The sequence below is a fragment of the Salmo salar genome, chromosome 13 (genome assembly GCF_965601325.2).
Source record: "Salmo salar chromosome 13, fSalSal1, whole genome shotgun sequence".
NCBI classification, from domain to species: domain Eukaryota; kingdom Metazoa; phylum Chordata; class Actinopteri; order Salmoniformes; family Salmonidae; genus Salmo; species Salmo salar.
In genome coordinates, this window is record NC_138303.1 from 99,835,652 (window position 1) to 99,851,575 (window position 15,924).

Sequence of the window (15,924 nt, forward strand, 5' to 3'; positions counted from 1 at the left end):
ACTACCACCTGTACCATGAAGGTCCAGATCTCTACACACATACAGGCTATACTTTACTTGAATATACTAGATTAAAAAGAAGGGACAGTGCATCGAACTCAGTCCTTACCAGGTATCATTTGAATTGATTGAGAGGGTTATTTCTTGACCTTATTTTGCAAATCGTCTTTGTGTGGATGGGAAATTATACCCACAATATGGACAACTGGAACTTTAATTATAGGCATCTTGCACAGCTTTGTAAATATACAATTATCACATTGGCAGCTTTCATAATTGTATAGACACCTGTTTCCCTCGCCTCCATTTAACATCTATGGATTGTTCGCCCTCATCTCTTGCACACCAGTCTCGTTTGTTTGCTGTTTCCATGGACGCAAGGCGGCTAGGTCAAATAAGTACAACAAGAAACAACATGTCCCACAATGCAGTTTGGATGCGGAAGAGAAGGAAACAACTTCCAGTTGATCGGCATTAGCGTCACGGCAGCAGCGTTAGTGTCCCGGGAGCAACATTAACACTTCCGGTTTTCTGATTTTGCCTTCAAAATAAAAGTAAAACGCTATGTGTATGATACAATATCAAAATAAATTGCAGCTTTGCATAGGGCATAATGTTAAAATAATGTTACAAAATTATAACTACATCGGGGAAATATCTAAACTAAAGATAATTACTACTTTATATAAGATACATTATATTATAAGGTGGAGCACATTGAGAAATGGCTGGAGCTTAAGTAAATTAATGTAAAGAAAATAATATTCTACAGACCCGACTGATCTTGCAATGGAATCTATATATGGTGTTATTTCTTGGATGACTGTGGTCTACCCAGCAGCCCTTTCTACTCCACCCATTCCATTGGTCCCAATGCAGGGCTCCCGAGTGGCGCAGCATTCTAAGGCACTATAACTCAGTGCAAGAGGCATCACTACAGTCCCTGGTTCAATTCCAGGCTGAATCACATCTGGCTGTGAATGTGAGTCCCATAGGGAATCACACAACTGGCCTAGCATTGTCTGGGGTAGGCTGTCATTGTAAGTAAGAATTTGTTCTTAACTGACTTGTCTAGTTAAATAAAATTTAAAGATTGCACTGTAGGCCTATACGTTACATATTGTTTTATATAGAAAAAACGTTTCTATGTGCCGATGTAAAAGTGTTGTTGGGAATACTCAGTAGGGTTTGTAGAATCTATATGTAGTGTCATTTCATGGGACTTTGAATAATGCAGAGTGTTGCTGGACTTTTACTCCATACATTCCATTGGCCACAATATGAATCACTGTATATGAAATACTCTGTATCATTGAGAGCCCCATGAAATGACACCATATATACATTCTACAGACCCTACTGAGTATTCCCTACAACACCTTTACTGTGGCACCCAGAATAGTTTTTTGCTGTATAAGCCTATATGTATTCCATATACAGTGATTCGCATTGTGGCCATTCATTTGAACTTGGAACATGTTTTAAAACCGACATTTAGTGCAAATGTCACTTAAATATGAATAAATAAGATTCATTGTTAATGTTTAGCTAATTACGTTTCATATATCATGAATAAATACAGGTTATTTACACGGTTCTACTATTACGTGGGGGACTTTTATTTTGACAAACTTCAAAATTCCATGACCAGGATGTACCTTTCAGTGTTTCTGACGAGCCGCTGATATGATCGGCTGACAGTTCATTCGTGTTGTTGTTTTGCTCGCTAGCAAGCGTATCTAACGAAGTAATTTAGGGTGGCTAGCTAGCTAGCAGTCTAAATTGGTGTTATACTGTGGTTAATTTTCAATGTGTTTCTCGTAGATTTAAAAAGTGGTATAGTTACACATATTTATTTGACTAGTCGTGATATCAAAAGAGCTGTCACTCCTATTTAGCTCTCGTGCAGGATGACTTCTCGGCGACCGGACAATTTTGATGGCTTAGGTTACAGAGGTAGAGATGATCCTGCTTATAGTGGGGGCTACAGTGGGAGGTCATTTAATAATTCCTCTAGTGTGGACCTGCAGAATTGGGTAACAACACCGCCAGATATTCCAGGTAGCCGAAATTTACATTTTGGTGAACGCACGCCCCAATTTGAGGCGGCCCCTGCAGCACCTGGTGCTGAAGATGCTCTGCCCACGGCTCCTCCATCCGGTAGGGGACATCATTTCAGCAACGCTTACCATTTTCATTCATAACAATGTCGACGACACGAAATCGTCACTGTGTCATTCATGAGTGTTTGAGTGTGAAATCACTGAACTTTCAACAAGCTAGCTAGCTAGGCCTGAGAATAGTAGAGTCAGTGTCAACAATTTGGACTTTACATTACCGACAGTAACTTATGCGACATACTTCAACTTTAGCGTAACGTTACGTGTCTTGGTACCAGAAAAATACGTTTAACTTTCTTTGACTTCGCCCTGAAATCCATGTTTACAATCAGTTACCATTCATATAAATGATTCCTGTGCAGGATAGGGATTCAATGACATTAAAGTACAAAAACACTGAAGAGAGCACAAACTACTGTAGGCCAAGCCGAGATCTCTGTTTTTAAACTGTTTTATGAGGCTCTGTTCTTGATTGCATGTACTATTGCGCTGATACAATCCAACCAACTCATATCCAAACATGTCCAGAATTACCTACATGGCATTTGAACAGACTGACCACCATTTATGGGTTCAGACAATACCCTACAGAGAGAGAGGGAGTGTAGTGTAGGCCTACAGTAGGTGCATTTCTCAAGTAGGTAGAGTCATACTGTATATTATAAACTAGCTTTCCTGGGTATTTGCGCTTTTAGATGCATTTATGAACATTGATTGATGTCAATCACACTACAGGGTGGTTCAATTACAGGCTCAAAATGAGCCTGAATTAAATCCCTTTTTGACAGCATTCCCTTTTTGATTAAAAACGTTCCATTGATGTTTGCCTATGGAAGAAGTGGTCAGAAAGTGACTTTTTAGATAAACGTGCTCAAAATGGACCCATTTTGCATACCATACCATGAGACATCCATGTCTTCTTCAATGGAAAATATAAACAGTTGAGTTTGATGTCATTTAAAAGCTTACAAACAGTTAGGTCAAAAACCTTAAACCGTTAACATCAATTATCTAACAACGCTTAAACTAAAAACATTTTAATATTCACATATCTTGTAGCTTAGACCCTATTTCACATCATGAGGTTTTTCTGTTGTGCCCTTGAGACACAACATGCTCTTCCAGTGATGAAGACATGGATGTCTTCACAAGTGGTAGGCCTGATTACCAACAACGATGAGACAGCCTAAAGGGAGGAGGAAAATAACCTGTCCCTCAACGTCAACAAAACGAAAAAGCTGATTATGCACTACAAGAGACAGCAGAGAGAGCACTCCCCCATCCACATCAACAAGTATGCAGTGGATTGGGTAAACAGTGAAGAGGCAACTCCAGGATGCTGGCCTTCTAGGCAGAGTTCCTCATTCCAGTGTCTGTGTTCTTTTGCCTATCTTAATCTCTTTTTTGTTGTTGTATTTTTCACCCCTTTTTCTTGGTATCCAATTGGTAGTAGTTACAGTCTTGTCTCATCGCTGCAACTCCATACAGACTCGGGAGAGGCGGAGGTCCAGAGCCATGCGTCCTCCGAAACACAACCCAACCAAGCCGCACTGCTTCTTGACACAATGCCCATCCAACCCGGAAGCCAGCCGCACCAATGTGTCGTAGGAAACACCGTACACTTGGCAACCTTGTCAGCGTGCACCGTGCCCGGCCCGCCACAGGAGTCGCTAGTGCGCGATGAGACAAGGATATCCCTGCCGGCCAAACCCTCCCTAACCCAGACGACTCTGGACCAATTGTGCGCCGCCCCATGGGCCTCCCGGTCGCGACCGGCTGCGACAGAGCCTGGGCTCAAACCCAGAATCTCTGCGATGCAGTGCCTTAGACCACTGCGCCACTCGGGAGGCCTTAATCTTTTATTTTATTTTTATTGGCCAGTCTGAGATATGGCTTTTTCTTTGCAACTCTGCCTAGAAGGCCAGCCAGAGTCGCCTCTTCACTGTTGACGTTGAGACTGTTGTTTTGCAGGTACTATTTAATGAAGCTGCCAGTTGAGGACTTGTGAGGTGTCTGTTTCTCAAACTAGACACTCTAACGTACTTGTCCTCTTGCTCAGTTGTGCACCGGGGCCTCCCACTCTTTCTATTCTGGTTAGAACCAGTTTGCTGTGAAGGGAGTAGTACACAGCGTTGTACCAGATCTTCAGTTTCTTGTCAATTTCTCGCTTGGCCTTCATTTCTTAGAAGAAGAATAGACGGACGAGTTTCAGAAGAAAGGTGTTTGTTTCTGCCCATGTTGAGCCTGTAATCGAACCACAAATGCTGATGTTCCAGATACTCAACTAGTCTAAAGAAGGCCAGTTTTATTGCTTCTTTAATCAGAACAACAGTTTTCAGCTGTGCTAATATAATTGTAGAAGGGTTTTCTAATAATCAGTTAGCCTTTTAAAATGATAAACTTGGATTAGCTAACACAGCGTGCCATTGGAACACAGGAGTGATGGTTGCTGATAATGGGCCTATGTAGATATTACATAAAAAATCAGCCGTTTCCAGCTACAATAGTCATTTACAACATTAACAATGTATACACTGTATTTATGATCAATTTGATGTTATTTTATTGGACAAAAAATGTGCTTTTCTTTCAAAAAGAAAGACATTTCTAAGTGACCCCAAACTTTTGAACAATAGTATGTGTATATTTATATATTCCAGTCTCTAACATTGCTCGTTCTGATATTTCCGATAATTTTCTGTGTAATGTTTTTTATTTTATTGCTAAGTATTACTGCACTGTTGGAGCTAGAAACACAAGCATTTCGATGCACCTGCAAATCTGTGTACACGACCAATAACATTTGAGTGGGGTTTGCGTGTCTTGGTGACTTTACACCTCCGACTAATACGTGTGCTTCCCCCCAGTGAGGCTGTGACCCTTGCAGGATACTTTATGCTCTGCTTGTTTGTTAACAATAAACACAATTTGAAGAGTCTATTTCTCAGCTACTTAGCCTATGATGCTCAAAATATTGAGTGACTTGCGTGACTATGACTTAATTATGTATAACAATAAGTAAGGTTTTCCATTAAATGTTGCTGTTAGATATTCATTCACATGTATATGTTCTTTCTCTTTCAGAGCAGTTGAACAGATTTGCTGGATTTGGTATCGGGCTTGCAAGGTAATTCAATGTTTCAGTAATTCAGTGGTAGTTCAGTAGTAAAGAGATGACTGTGATCCTTGACTTCTAAAGGAAAGTAAACATTTACATTAAACAAACATTTCCGTCATTAAACATTATATATACAGCCAAAGTGTTTGGTAAAAGGAAAGCAGTAAGCCAATACAGTGCATTCGGAAAGTATTCAGACCCCTTGACTTTTTCCACATTTTGTTACGTAACAGGCTTATTCTAAAATTGATATTTTTTAAATTCCCCCTCATCAATCTACGCCATAATGACAAAGCAAATTTAGAAATGTTTGCTGATTTATATATATATAAAAAAAAAAAAACGGAAATATCACATTTGCATAAGTATTCAGACCCTTTACTCAGTACTTTATTTAAGCACCTTTGGCATGGATTACAGCCTCAAGTCTTCTTGTGTATAACGCTACAAGCTTGGCACATCTGTATTTGGGGAGTTTCTCCCATTCTTCTCTGCAGATCCTCTCAAGCTCTGCCAGGTTGGATGTGGTGCGTTGCTTCACAGATATTTTCAGGTCTCTCCAGAGATGTTCGATTGGGTTCAAGTCCGGGCTCTGGCTGGGCCACTCAAGGACATTAGGAAGCTTGTCCCGAAGCCACTTCTGCATTGTCTTGGCTGTGTGCTTAGGGTCGTCGTCCTGTTGGAAGGTGAACCTTCACCCCAGTCTGAGGTCCTGTGAGCTCTGGAGCAGGTTTTCATCAGGGATCTCTCTGTACTTCGCTCCGTTCATCTTTGCCTTGATCCTGACTAGTCTCCCAGTCCCTGCCGCTGAAAGACATCCCCACAGCATGAGGCTGCCACCACCATGCTTCACCGTAGGGATGGTGCCAGGTTTCCTCCAGACGTGACGCTTGGAAATCAGGCCAGAGAATCAGACCAGAGAATCTTGTTTCTCATGGTCTGAGAGTCCTTTAGTTGCCTTTTGGCAAACTCCAAGCGGGTTGTCCTGTGCCTTCTACTGAGGAGAGGTTTCCGTCTGGCCACTCTACCATAAAGGCCTGATTGGTGGAGTGCTGCACAGATGGTTGTCCTTCTGGAAGGTTATCCCATCTCCACAGAGGAACTCTGGAGCTCTGTCAGAGTGACCATCAGGTTCTTGGTCACCTCCCTGACCAAGGCCCTTCTCCCCTAATTGCTCAGTTTGGCCAGGCGGCCAGCTCTAGGAAGAATCTTGGTGGTGCGAAATTTATTCCATTTAAGAATGAATGAGGCCACATTATCCTTGGGACCTTCAATGCTGCAGACATTTTTTGGTACCCTTCGCCAGATCTGTGCCTCGACACAATCCTGTCTCGGAACTCTACGGACAATTATTTTGACCTCATGGCATGGTTTTTGCTCTGACAGGTGTGTGCCTTTCCAAATCATGTCCAATCAATTCAATTTACCACAGGTGGACTCCAATCAGGTTGTAGAAACATCTCAAAGATGATCAATGGAAACAGGATGCACCTGAGCTCAATTTCGAGTCTAATAACAAAGGGTCTCAATACTTGTGTCAATAAGCTATTTCTGTTTTTATTTGTCATAATTTTGCTAAATAATCTATAAACCAGTTTTCGCTTTGTCATTATGGGATATTGAGCTTTTTAAAAAATTTCATCAATTTTCGAATAAGGCTGTAATGTAACAAAATGTGGAAAAAGTCAAGGGGTCTTAATACTTTCCGAATGCACCGTATGTACAGTGCATGGTTGGCTGAGAGAAATTGATGATAAAATGATTGTGGGGGCTGTCTTGTTAGACTTCAGTGCTGCTTTTGACATTATCGATCGTAGTCTGCTGCTGGAAAAATGTATGTGTTATGGCTTTACACCCCCTGCTATATTGTGCATAAAGAGTTACTTGACTAACAGAACACAGAGGGTGTTCTTTAATGGAAGCCCCTCAAATAAAATCCAGTTTGAATCGGGAATTCCCCAGGGTAGCTGTTTAGGCCCCTTGCGTTTTTTCAATTTTTACTGACGACGTGCCACTGACTTTGAGTAAAGCCAGAGTGTCTTTGTATGCGAATGACTCAACGCTATACACGTCAGCTACTACAGTGACTGAAATGACTGCAACACTCAACAAAGAGCTGCAGTTAGTTTCAAAGTGGGTGGCAAGGAATAAGTTAGCCCTAAATATTTCTAAACTAAAAGCATTGTATTTGGAACAAAACACTCACTTAACCCTAAACCTCAACTAAATCTTGTAATAAATAATGTGGAAATTGAGCAAGTTGCGATGACTAAACTGCTTGGAGTAACCCTAGATTGTAAACTGTCATGGTGAAAACATATTGATGCAGTAGTAGCTAAGATGGGGAGAAGTCTGTCTATAATAAAGCGATGCTCTGCTTTCTTAACAACACTTTCAACAAGGCAGGTCCTACAGGCCCTAGTTTTGTCGCACCTTGACTACTGTTCAGTCGTGTGGTTAGGTGCCACAAAAAATGACTTAGGAAAATTGCAATTGGCTCAGAACAGGGCAGCACGGCTGGCCATTGGATCTACACAGCGAGCTAATATTAATCATATGGATGTCAATCTCTCCTGGCTGAAAGTGGAGGATAGATTGACTTCATCACTACTTTTATTTATGAGAGGTATTGACATGTTGGTATTGGTCTTCCCTGTGGCTCAGTTGGTAGAGCATGGTGTTTGCAATGCCAGCATGGTGTGTGCAACGCCAGGGTTGTGGGTTCGATTCCCACGGGGGGCCAGTACAAAAAAAAAAAAAAAAAGAAATGCATGAAATGAAATGTATGCATTCACTACTGTAAGTCGCTCTGGATAAGAGCGTCTGCTAAATGACAAAAATGTAAATGTAATGTTGAATGCACCGAACTGTCTGTCTAAACTACTGGCACACAGCTCGGATACCCGTGCATACCCCACAAGACATGCCACAAGAGGTCTCTTCACAGTCCCCAAGTCCAGAACAGACTATGGGAGGCACACAGTACTACATAGAGCCATGACTACATGGAACTCCATTCCACATCAAGTAACATTAAAATTCGATAAAAAAAAAAACAGATAAAAAAAACACCTTATGGAACAGTGAAGCAGTGAAGCAACACAAACATTGGCATAGACACATGCATACAATAACATACGCACTATACATACACCTGGATTTAGTACTGTAGATATGTGGTAGTGGTGGAGTAGGGGCCTGAGGGCACACAGTGTGTTGTGAAATCTGTGAATGTATTGTAATGTTTTTAAAATTGTATAAACTGCTTAAATTTTGCTGGACCCCAGGAAGAGTAGATGCTGCTTTGGCAGCAGCTAATGGGGATCCATAATAAATACAAATACAAATGTACAGTGCCTTCAGAAAGTATTCATAACCCTCAACTTATTCCACAATTTGTTTTGCTACAGCCTGAATTCAAAATGGATGTGAAAACAATCGGATTTAATCCATCTACACACATTATGCCATAATGACAAAGTAAAAACATGTTTTTAGAAATGTTTGCTAATTTATTGAAAATCAAATACAGAAATATCACATTTACAGAGTGAAAAGAAGAGAACCTGTACAGAACAAAAATATTTCAAAACATGCATCTTGTTTGCACAAGGCACTACAGTAATACTAAAAAAGGAATTCACTTTTTGTCCTGAATACAAAGTGTTATGATTGAGGCAAATCCAATACAACACATTACTGAGTACCATTCTCTATATTTTCAAGCATACTGGTGGCTGCATCATGTTATGGGAATGCTTGTAATCGTTAAGGACTAGGGAGTTTTTCAGTTAAAAAAATTAAACAGACTGGAGCTAAGCACAGGCAAAATCTTAGAGGAAAACCTGGTTCAATCTGCTTTCCAACAGACACTGGGGAGATGAATTCACCTTTCAGCAGGACAAAAACCTGAAACACAAGGCCAAATCTACACTGGAATTGCTTACCAAGAAGACAGTGAATATTCCTGAGGCCGAGTTACAGTTTTGACTTAAATCTACTTGCAAATCTATGCAAGACCTGGAAATGTTTGTCTAGCAATGATCAACGACCAATTTAACAGAGCTTGAAGAATTTTGAAAAGAATAATGGGAAAATGTTGCACAATCCAGGTGTGGAAAGCTCTTAGAGACTTACCCAGAAAGACTCACAGCTATAAAAGCTGCAGAACATGCTGTGCTTCTACAAAGTATTGAGTCGGGTGTGAATACTTATGTCAATTAGTTAGTGTTGTGGAGTAACTACAATGTTGTTGATCCATCCTCAATGTTTTCCTATCACAGCCATTAAACTCTGTGACTGTTTTAAAGTCACCATTGTCCTCATGGTGAAATCCCTGAGCGGTTTCTTCATCTCTGGCAACTAAGTTAGGAAGGACGCCTGTATCTTTGTAGTGACTGGGTGTTTTGATACGCCATCCAAAGTGTATTTAATAAATTCACCATGTTCAAAGGGATATTCAATGTCTGCTAAATCGCAATTTAATCAATTTTAAAATCAGGCCATAACACAACAAAATGTGGAAAAAGTAAAAGGGTGCGAATACTTTCTGAAGGCACTGTGTTCACACCATGTCTTCTTCTTCCAGTCTCTTTACTGAAAATGTCCTGGCTCACCCTTGCATTGTGTTTCGTCGTCAGTGCCAGGTAAGCCTACAGTCAGCCATGCAGTATATGCCACAATTCACATGTTCAGAGTCTGTATGTGTTCCATCCTTAGGCTTTGGTGTAATCTGTTGATTCAAATCTTTCTACATTACAGTAAATAAATCTTCATGGGTGTATCACAGTTGCCCATTAGAATGCTACTTAAGGTTTTACCTCCAGTGTGCTTGAAGTAAGTATTTAATGAACTAAGTTGAAGTAAATAGTAATAATAAATAAATCATTCTTAATTCTGTTTGTTTGTGGCATCCAGGTCAATTATCACGCCAGGTGCTACCATCTTTCCCCATTGACTGCTGTCAGTGTGATGTATAATGTCACCAAGAGTCAGGTAATAAATGCTTTTCACAAACCCAAAACCCAACATTCACAAATAAGCCTAACTAATATCACAACAAAAAAATGTTCAAAAGATGTTGAAAATGTGAATTTTGGGCTAACATGTTTTAATGCCGGTATATTGTTGTGAATTGTCTGCTTGCAGGGTCCTAAGGCCTTATGGAAAGGAATGGGCAGCACCTTTGTGGTACAGGGAGTCACATTGGGAACAGAAGGCATCATAAGTGAATGCACTCCACTACCACGGTATGCGTTTACTGTTGGAGGATATTTGAGACAAGAAAACTAGCCAATGGGAATATTGCCTATATTAGTCATTGCCTTTAGTCATCGCCTGATCGCCCACCATATCTTTGACAAGACTTTGACAAACAAAAATAAAATGTTTGTATTGTTGTTGATAAAAATTGAGCACAACATCAATAGCGAGTCATCCTTTTAAATGGCGTTAGGTGTCAAACTTCCACTCACAATGTGGCCTCTAGCCACTACCACAACATGCTGGAGGTGGGTGATTATACTCAGAGGCCATATCTATCAGCTCCCAAGGGTTCCAGTGAGATGATCACAATGTTCCAGTACCAAAATCGAAGACCTCTAACAGCTTTAAATGAATGGAGAAAAAAACGTCATGAAACAAAACTATACACTATACTTCAACAATAAGTGTTCAAACAACACAATAATTAGTTTAAAGCAGTCTTTTTTTATTCTTAAAAATCAGAATCATGTTAAATCACCTTGTTTGAACATATGAAATAAATGAACACTGTTACTTACCTGGTACCATGGATAGAGGACTGACTATGCTTGTTTGTTTGTTCTCAGAGAACTCTCCCACAAATGGAACCCCAAGCAAGTTATTGGGCATTTGGTTCTGAAAGGGTAATAACATTTTATTTTATTTCCTAAATAATGAATGGTTTAATACTGTAAAAAGTAGTGACTTACAAGTATCAGTATGGTAAGTGATAATTGAATTGCATAACTATTGAGTGCATATTCATACGTATAAAAAAGAGTGCAGGGTAATAGAGAAGGGACTTTACATTTAGTAGCTGCTGTTATCAGATGGTGCTGATATCTTTATTTCAGTAGAATTCTTTGATCTTATGACCAGTCATTGTGTATCTCTCCTTTTTACAGTTTGACCTGTGTGGTTGCCATGCCATTTTACTCAGCAAGCCTCATTGAAACTGTGCAGGTGAGTGTGTCCACACTTCATACTTACTGTATATGAATGATGATCCCTTTGTGGTCTGTTGTATTTTGGCTGTCCTTATCTTGTCCATCTGTATCTTCTATAACTCCCCTTCACTTTCTAACTGACTTTGGATGAGTTTCCCAACAACATAAAGATAATCTTGAGTGTGAAGATCATCGTTCGTCCATTGTCTAATAAAGATAAATATGACTTTTTTTGCAAATCTCAACCTTTAACAGTATCAAAGAATCAGTAAATGTATCCATTCCTTCACAGAGCTGGTGTTTTCAATCCAAACACACATGCAGAGATAATTTCAGATCATTCTGTATTAACCATGAAATATGCGCCACCCATAGTATCCCTTTTTGTGTGTCCCCAGAGTGAGATCATCCGGGACAACCCTAGCATCCTGGACTGTGTGAAGGAGGGTGTGGGCCGGGTCATGGGAATGGGCGTCCCCCATAGCAAGCGCCTGCTGCCTCTGTGGGGTCTCATGCTCCCCACAGTGCTCCACGGGGTCCTCCACTATGTGGTGAGCTCCACCGTGCAGAGGTTGGTTCTTTTCCTCCTGCGCCGGAAGAGTCCGGCCAAGCAGCCCGTGGACGGCTCGGAGACGGTCCAGACCATGCTGGATGCCTACTTCCCAGAACTCATGGCTAGTTTTGTGGCCAGTCTGTGTGCCGACGTCCTCCTCTATCCGCTGGAGACGGTGATGCACAGGCTCCACATCCAGGGAACGCGCACCATCATCGACAACACGGACCTGGGCTTTGAGGTCCTGCCCATCAACACGCAGTATGAAGGCATCCGGGACTGTGTAAATGTGATCCGGCGAGAGGAGGGAGCCCTGGGATTCTACAAAGGCTTTGGCTCCATCGTGGTGCAGTACTCGCTACACGCCGCCGTGCTGCAGATCACCAAGGTGATCTATTCCACCTTGCTGCAAAACGCTTAAAGAAAAACAATGCAAAATATTCCTAAATGTTAGTTTGACTTGGTGGTTGCCCCTTTGAAACCCTGTTTTTTTTCATCCTAGTCTGGGTTGTGCTCATTCTGGAAAATGTTGTCATTTTCGAAAAACTAAAATACCAAAAGATGGCTTGATTATTTTTTCTGTCCAGAAGCACATTTCGAGTGTTTTGCAGAGAATGGTGTCCTTAATTGTCACCACTTCCACTGTGTCACAAAGCACTGAATAATGATATGTACTATGACGCATGGAATCAATAAATATCCGCAATGGTCATAGAAGGAAATACACTTAACTTGCATCTGTCAAACTAACTCATCCTGGCATCATTTATGTGAATTATCAGTCAGTAGTCTTCTCTGCAAATCACACGTTTTTTTCTGGTGTATCTCATCTGAAAGGATCTAATTTCTACATTGTATGAATGTGACAATTTGTTGCTTTTGTGTTTGTGTTAGCACTAGCAGAGGATGGGTTGTGCCAATTTATCCAGAAATGTATGTACAGAAAGTCTTTCAATTATTATTTGCTTTACAAGTGATAATGTATGTGTGTAGGTATCGGTAGCGGTGCGTGGGTAAAATCACTGGAGAAGCCAGAAAAAAAATCCATATTACAACCTATGTGTTGCTATGTAACCTGTTAGTTCATATGCCTTGTGACTGTGATATGTAGGCCTAAAGGCCGAGACATGAAGAAGACACAGTGGCAGAATAAATTCAACCACACCTTTGTTTCATCACAACCGGAGAGCAACCTCTGTCCGGTGAAGATCAGAATCGCCTTTATAATCAGGCCAGTACAGAGAATTAAGTAAAACCACAAGTCCAGATCCCCATCCATGGCTAATTTAGGAAAGCGCTAATTTTAGCTAGCTAGCCACCGGCGGACAACAACACAACCAGATGCAACAATTCAAGTTGTTTCTGCCAATGACGTCTGCTCTGAATGCGATTTGATAGGAGTGACACCTTTTTTTACCCTTTTTTTGGTGCGCCAGGACCATTCACAGTTGAGCTCGCTCAGTTTAGCTCAACGCTGATTGGCTATTATTTTATACTTTTCTTTTATCAAGGGAGGCCAAATGCTTGTTGGCTTCCCTTGCATTCAATGCTAAGGGCGGCAACAATGTCAAACTCTTTTGAACCAGAGAGAATCAGATAGATGGCCTACACATACAGAGACAGAGGGGTGCTGTTTCATTCACTCGGTTTGCTTTGAGATACTTTTGTATAGTGGATGTGGACACACCTTCAAATTAGTGGATTTGGCTATTTCAGCCTCACCCATTGCTGACAGGTGTATAAAATCGAGCACACTGCCATGCAATCTCCATAGACAAACATTTACAGTAGAATGGCCTTACTGAAGAGCTCAGTGACTTTCAACGGGGCACCGTCATAGGATGCCACCTTTCCAACAAGTCAGTTCATCAAATTTCTGCTCTGCTAGAGCTGCCCTGGTCAACTGTAAGTGCTGCTATTGTGAAGTGGAAACGTCTAGGAGCAACAACGGCGCAGCAGCGAAGTGGTAGCCCACACAAGCTCACAGAACGGGACCGCCGAGTGCTCAAGCACATAGCACGTAAATATTGTCTGTCCTCGGTTGCATCTCTCACTACCGAGTTCAAAACTGCCTCTGGAAGCACAAGAACCGTTTGTCGGGAGCTTCATGAAATGGGTTTCCATGGCCAAGCAGCCGCACACAAACGGAAGTTCACCATGTGCAATACCAAGCGTCGGCTGGAGTGGTGTAAAGCTCGCCGCCATTGGACTCTTGAGCAGCGGAAATGCATTCTCTGGAGTGATAATCACGCTTCACCATCTCGCAGTCCGACGGACGAATCTGGATTTGGCAAATGCCAGCAGAACACTACCTGCCCCAATGCATATTGCCAACTAAATTTTGGTGGAGGAGGAATAATGGTCTGGTGCTGTTTTTCATGGTTCGGGCTAGGCCCCTTGGTTCCAGTGAATGGAAATCTTAATGCTACAGCATACACTGACATTCTAGATGATTCTGTGCCTCCAACTTTGTGGCAACAGTTTAGGGAAGGCTCTTTCCTGTTTCAGCATGACAATGCTGAAAAGCGAGGTCCATACAGAAATTGTTTGTTGAAATTGGTGTGGAAGAACTTGACTGGCCTGCACAGAGCCCTGACCTCAGCGCCATCGAACACCTTTGGGATGAATTGTAATGCTGACTGCGAGCCAGGCCTAATCGCCCAACATGAGTGCCCGACCTCACTAATGGTTTTGTGGCTGAATGGAAGCAAGTCCCTGCAGCAATGTCCCGTAGCAAAGGGGGGGACCAACTTCATATTAATGGCCATGATTTTAGAATGAGATGTTCGATAGGCAGGTGTCCACATACTTTTGGTCATGTAGTGTACTTCAATCTAGTTGACATTGTAAAGATTTATCTGTCATCTCTACCTCCTTTGCAGCTCAAAGAGGCACCAGTGAGAAAATACAATTCAAAAACAAGAAAAATCAGGGGAAAGATTTTTTTTCAGTTTGACCGGTTGTAAGGAAAGAGAGCTGTGAAAATGACCCAACATGTTCAATATTTCAGCTAGGCTTGGATGCATATTTTATGTGTTTGAAATATCAGCTTTTATGAGGCTGATAATTTTTTTTTTTTTTTAACTAGGCAAGTCAGTTAAGAACAAATTCTTGTTTTACAATGACGGCCAACAAACATAACCTCATTCTCATTCATATGGAATGAGATGTTCAACAAGCAGGTGTCCACATACTTTTGGTCATGTGTACATTCAGCCTCATGCGAATTAAAAAGAGCATTATGAAGGGCATTATGAAACACCGCGAGACCAAAGGGGGAAAAAAACGTTTTTTTCTTGGTCCATTTTTTTGGGAAGCCTGGCTTACTTTGGCATCCATGAATACACGCCACTGGTAGGTATGTATCAAGTTGTTCACATTTTTGGTATCCACAGAGTACATTACATTACAAATGAACAGTACATTTATGAACAATTCAAAGTTATGTAGTGCGAGAGTAGGAACATGAACAGATTTATGAGAATGGGTGATTGAGTTTAGGGTTTATAAAAGATTGAACTGCCTCTTGTAAATGTTTTAGGACCTTACGGAGCTCAGAGTAGGGAAATGTATAAAATAATTTGTTCATCGCTTGAGAACCTTACTGAAAATAAATGTCAGACATATTCTTTGCTTTTGTATATTTGAACAATGAGTTCTCCAATGCAAAGAATGGTGGCAGCGAGAAGTAGCTGGTTTCCAACTGAACACCAAATTCAGTGGGAAACCAACCAGCATTCAGATAATTTACAGTGCCTTCAGAAAGTATTCATACCCCTTGACTTATTCCACATTGTATGTTACAGCCTGAATTCAACATTTACTAAATATATATTTTTTCACCCACACACACTACCTCATAATGACAAAGTGAAAACATGTTTTTAGAAATGTTTGCACATTTATTGAAAATTAAATACAGAAATATCTCATTTACATAAG

General features: G+C 41.0%; 1 protein-coding gene across 1 annotated transcript; it reads left to right on the plus strand.

Annotated features, from left to right (window-relative positions):
* Positions 1 to 1,687: 1,687 nt before the first annotated feature.
* LOC106568342 (mitochondrial outer membrane protein SLC25A46) lies at positions 1,688 to 12,704 on the plus strand. Its single transcript, XM_014138605.3, has 8 exons — positions 1,688 to 2,160; positions 5,205 to 5,247; positions 9,827 to 9,884; positions 10,156 to 10,233; positions 10,387 to 10,487; positions 11,070 to 11,126; positions 11,388 to 11,445; positions 11,828 to 12,704. The coding sequence occupies exons 1-8, from the start codon at positions 1,911 to 1,913 to the stop codon at positions 12,401 to 12,403; spliced, it is 1,221 nt and encodes a 406-aa protein (XP_013994080.1). The 5' UTR covers positions 1,688 to 1,910; the 3' UTR covers positions 12,404 to 12,704.
* The last annotated feature ends 3,220 nt before the right edge of the window (positions 12,705 to 15,924 follow it).

Coding starts and splice junctions, on each gene's coding strand:
- LOC106568342 (XM_014138605.3), top strand. CDS start 1,911: ATGACTTCTCGGCGACCGGACAATTTTGATGGCTTAGGTTACAGAGGT. Junction 11,127..11,387: donor GGGCATTTGGTTCTGAAAGG/GTAATAACATTT, acceptor TCCTTTTTACAG/TTTGACCTGTGTGGTTGCCA. Junction 11,446..11,827: donor GCCTCATTGAAACTGTGCAG/GTGAGTGTGTCC, acceptor GTGTGTCCCCAG/AGTGAGATCATCCGGGACAA.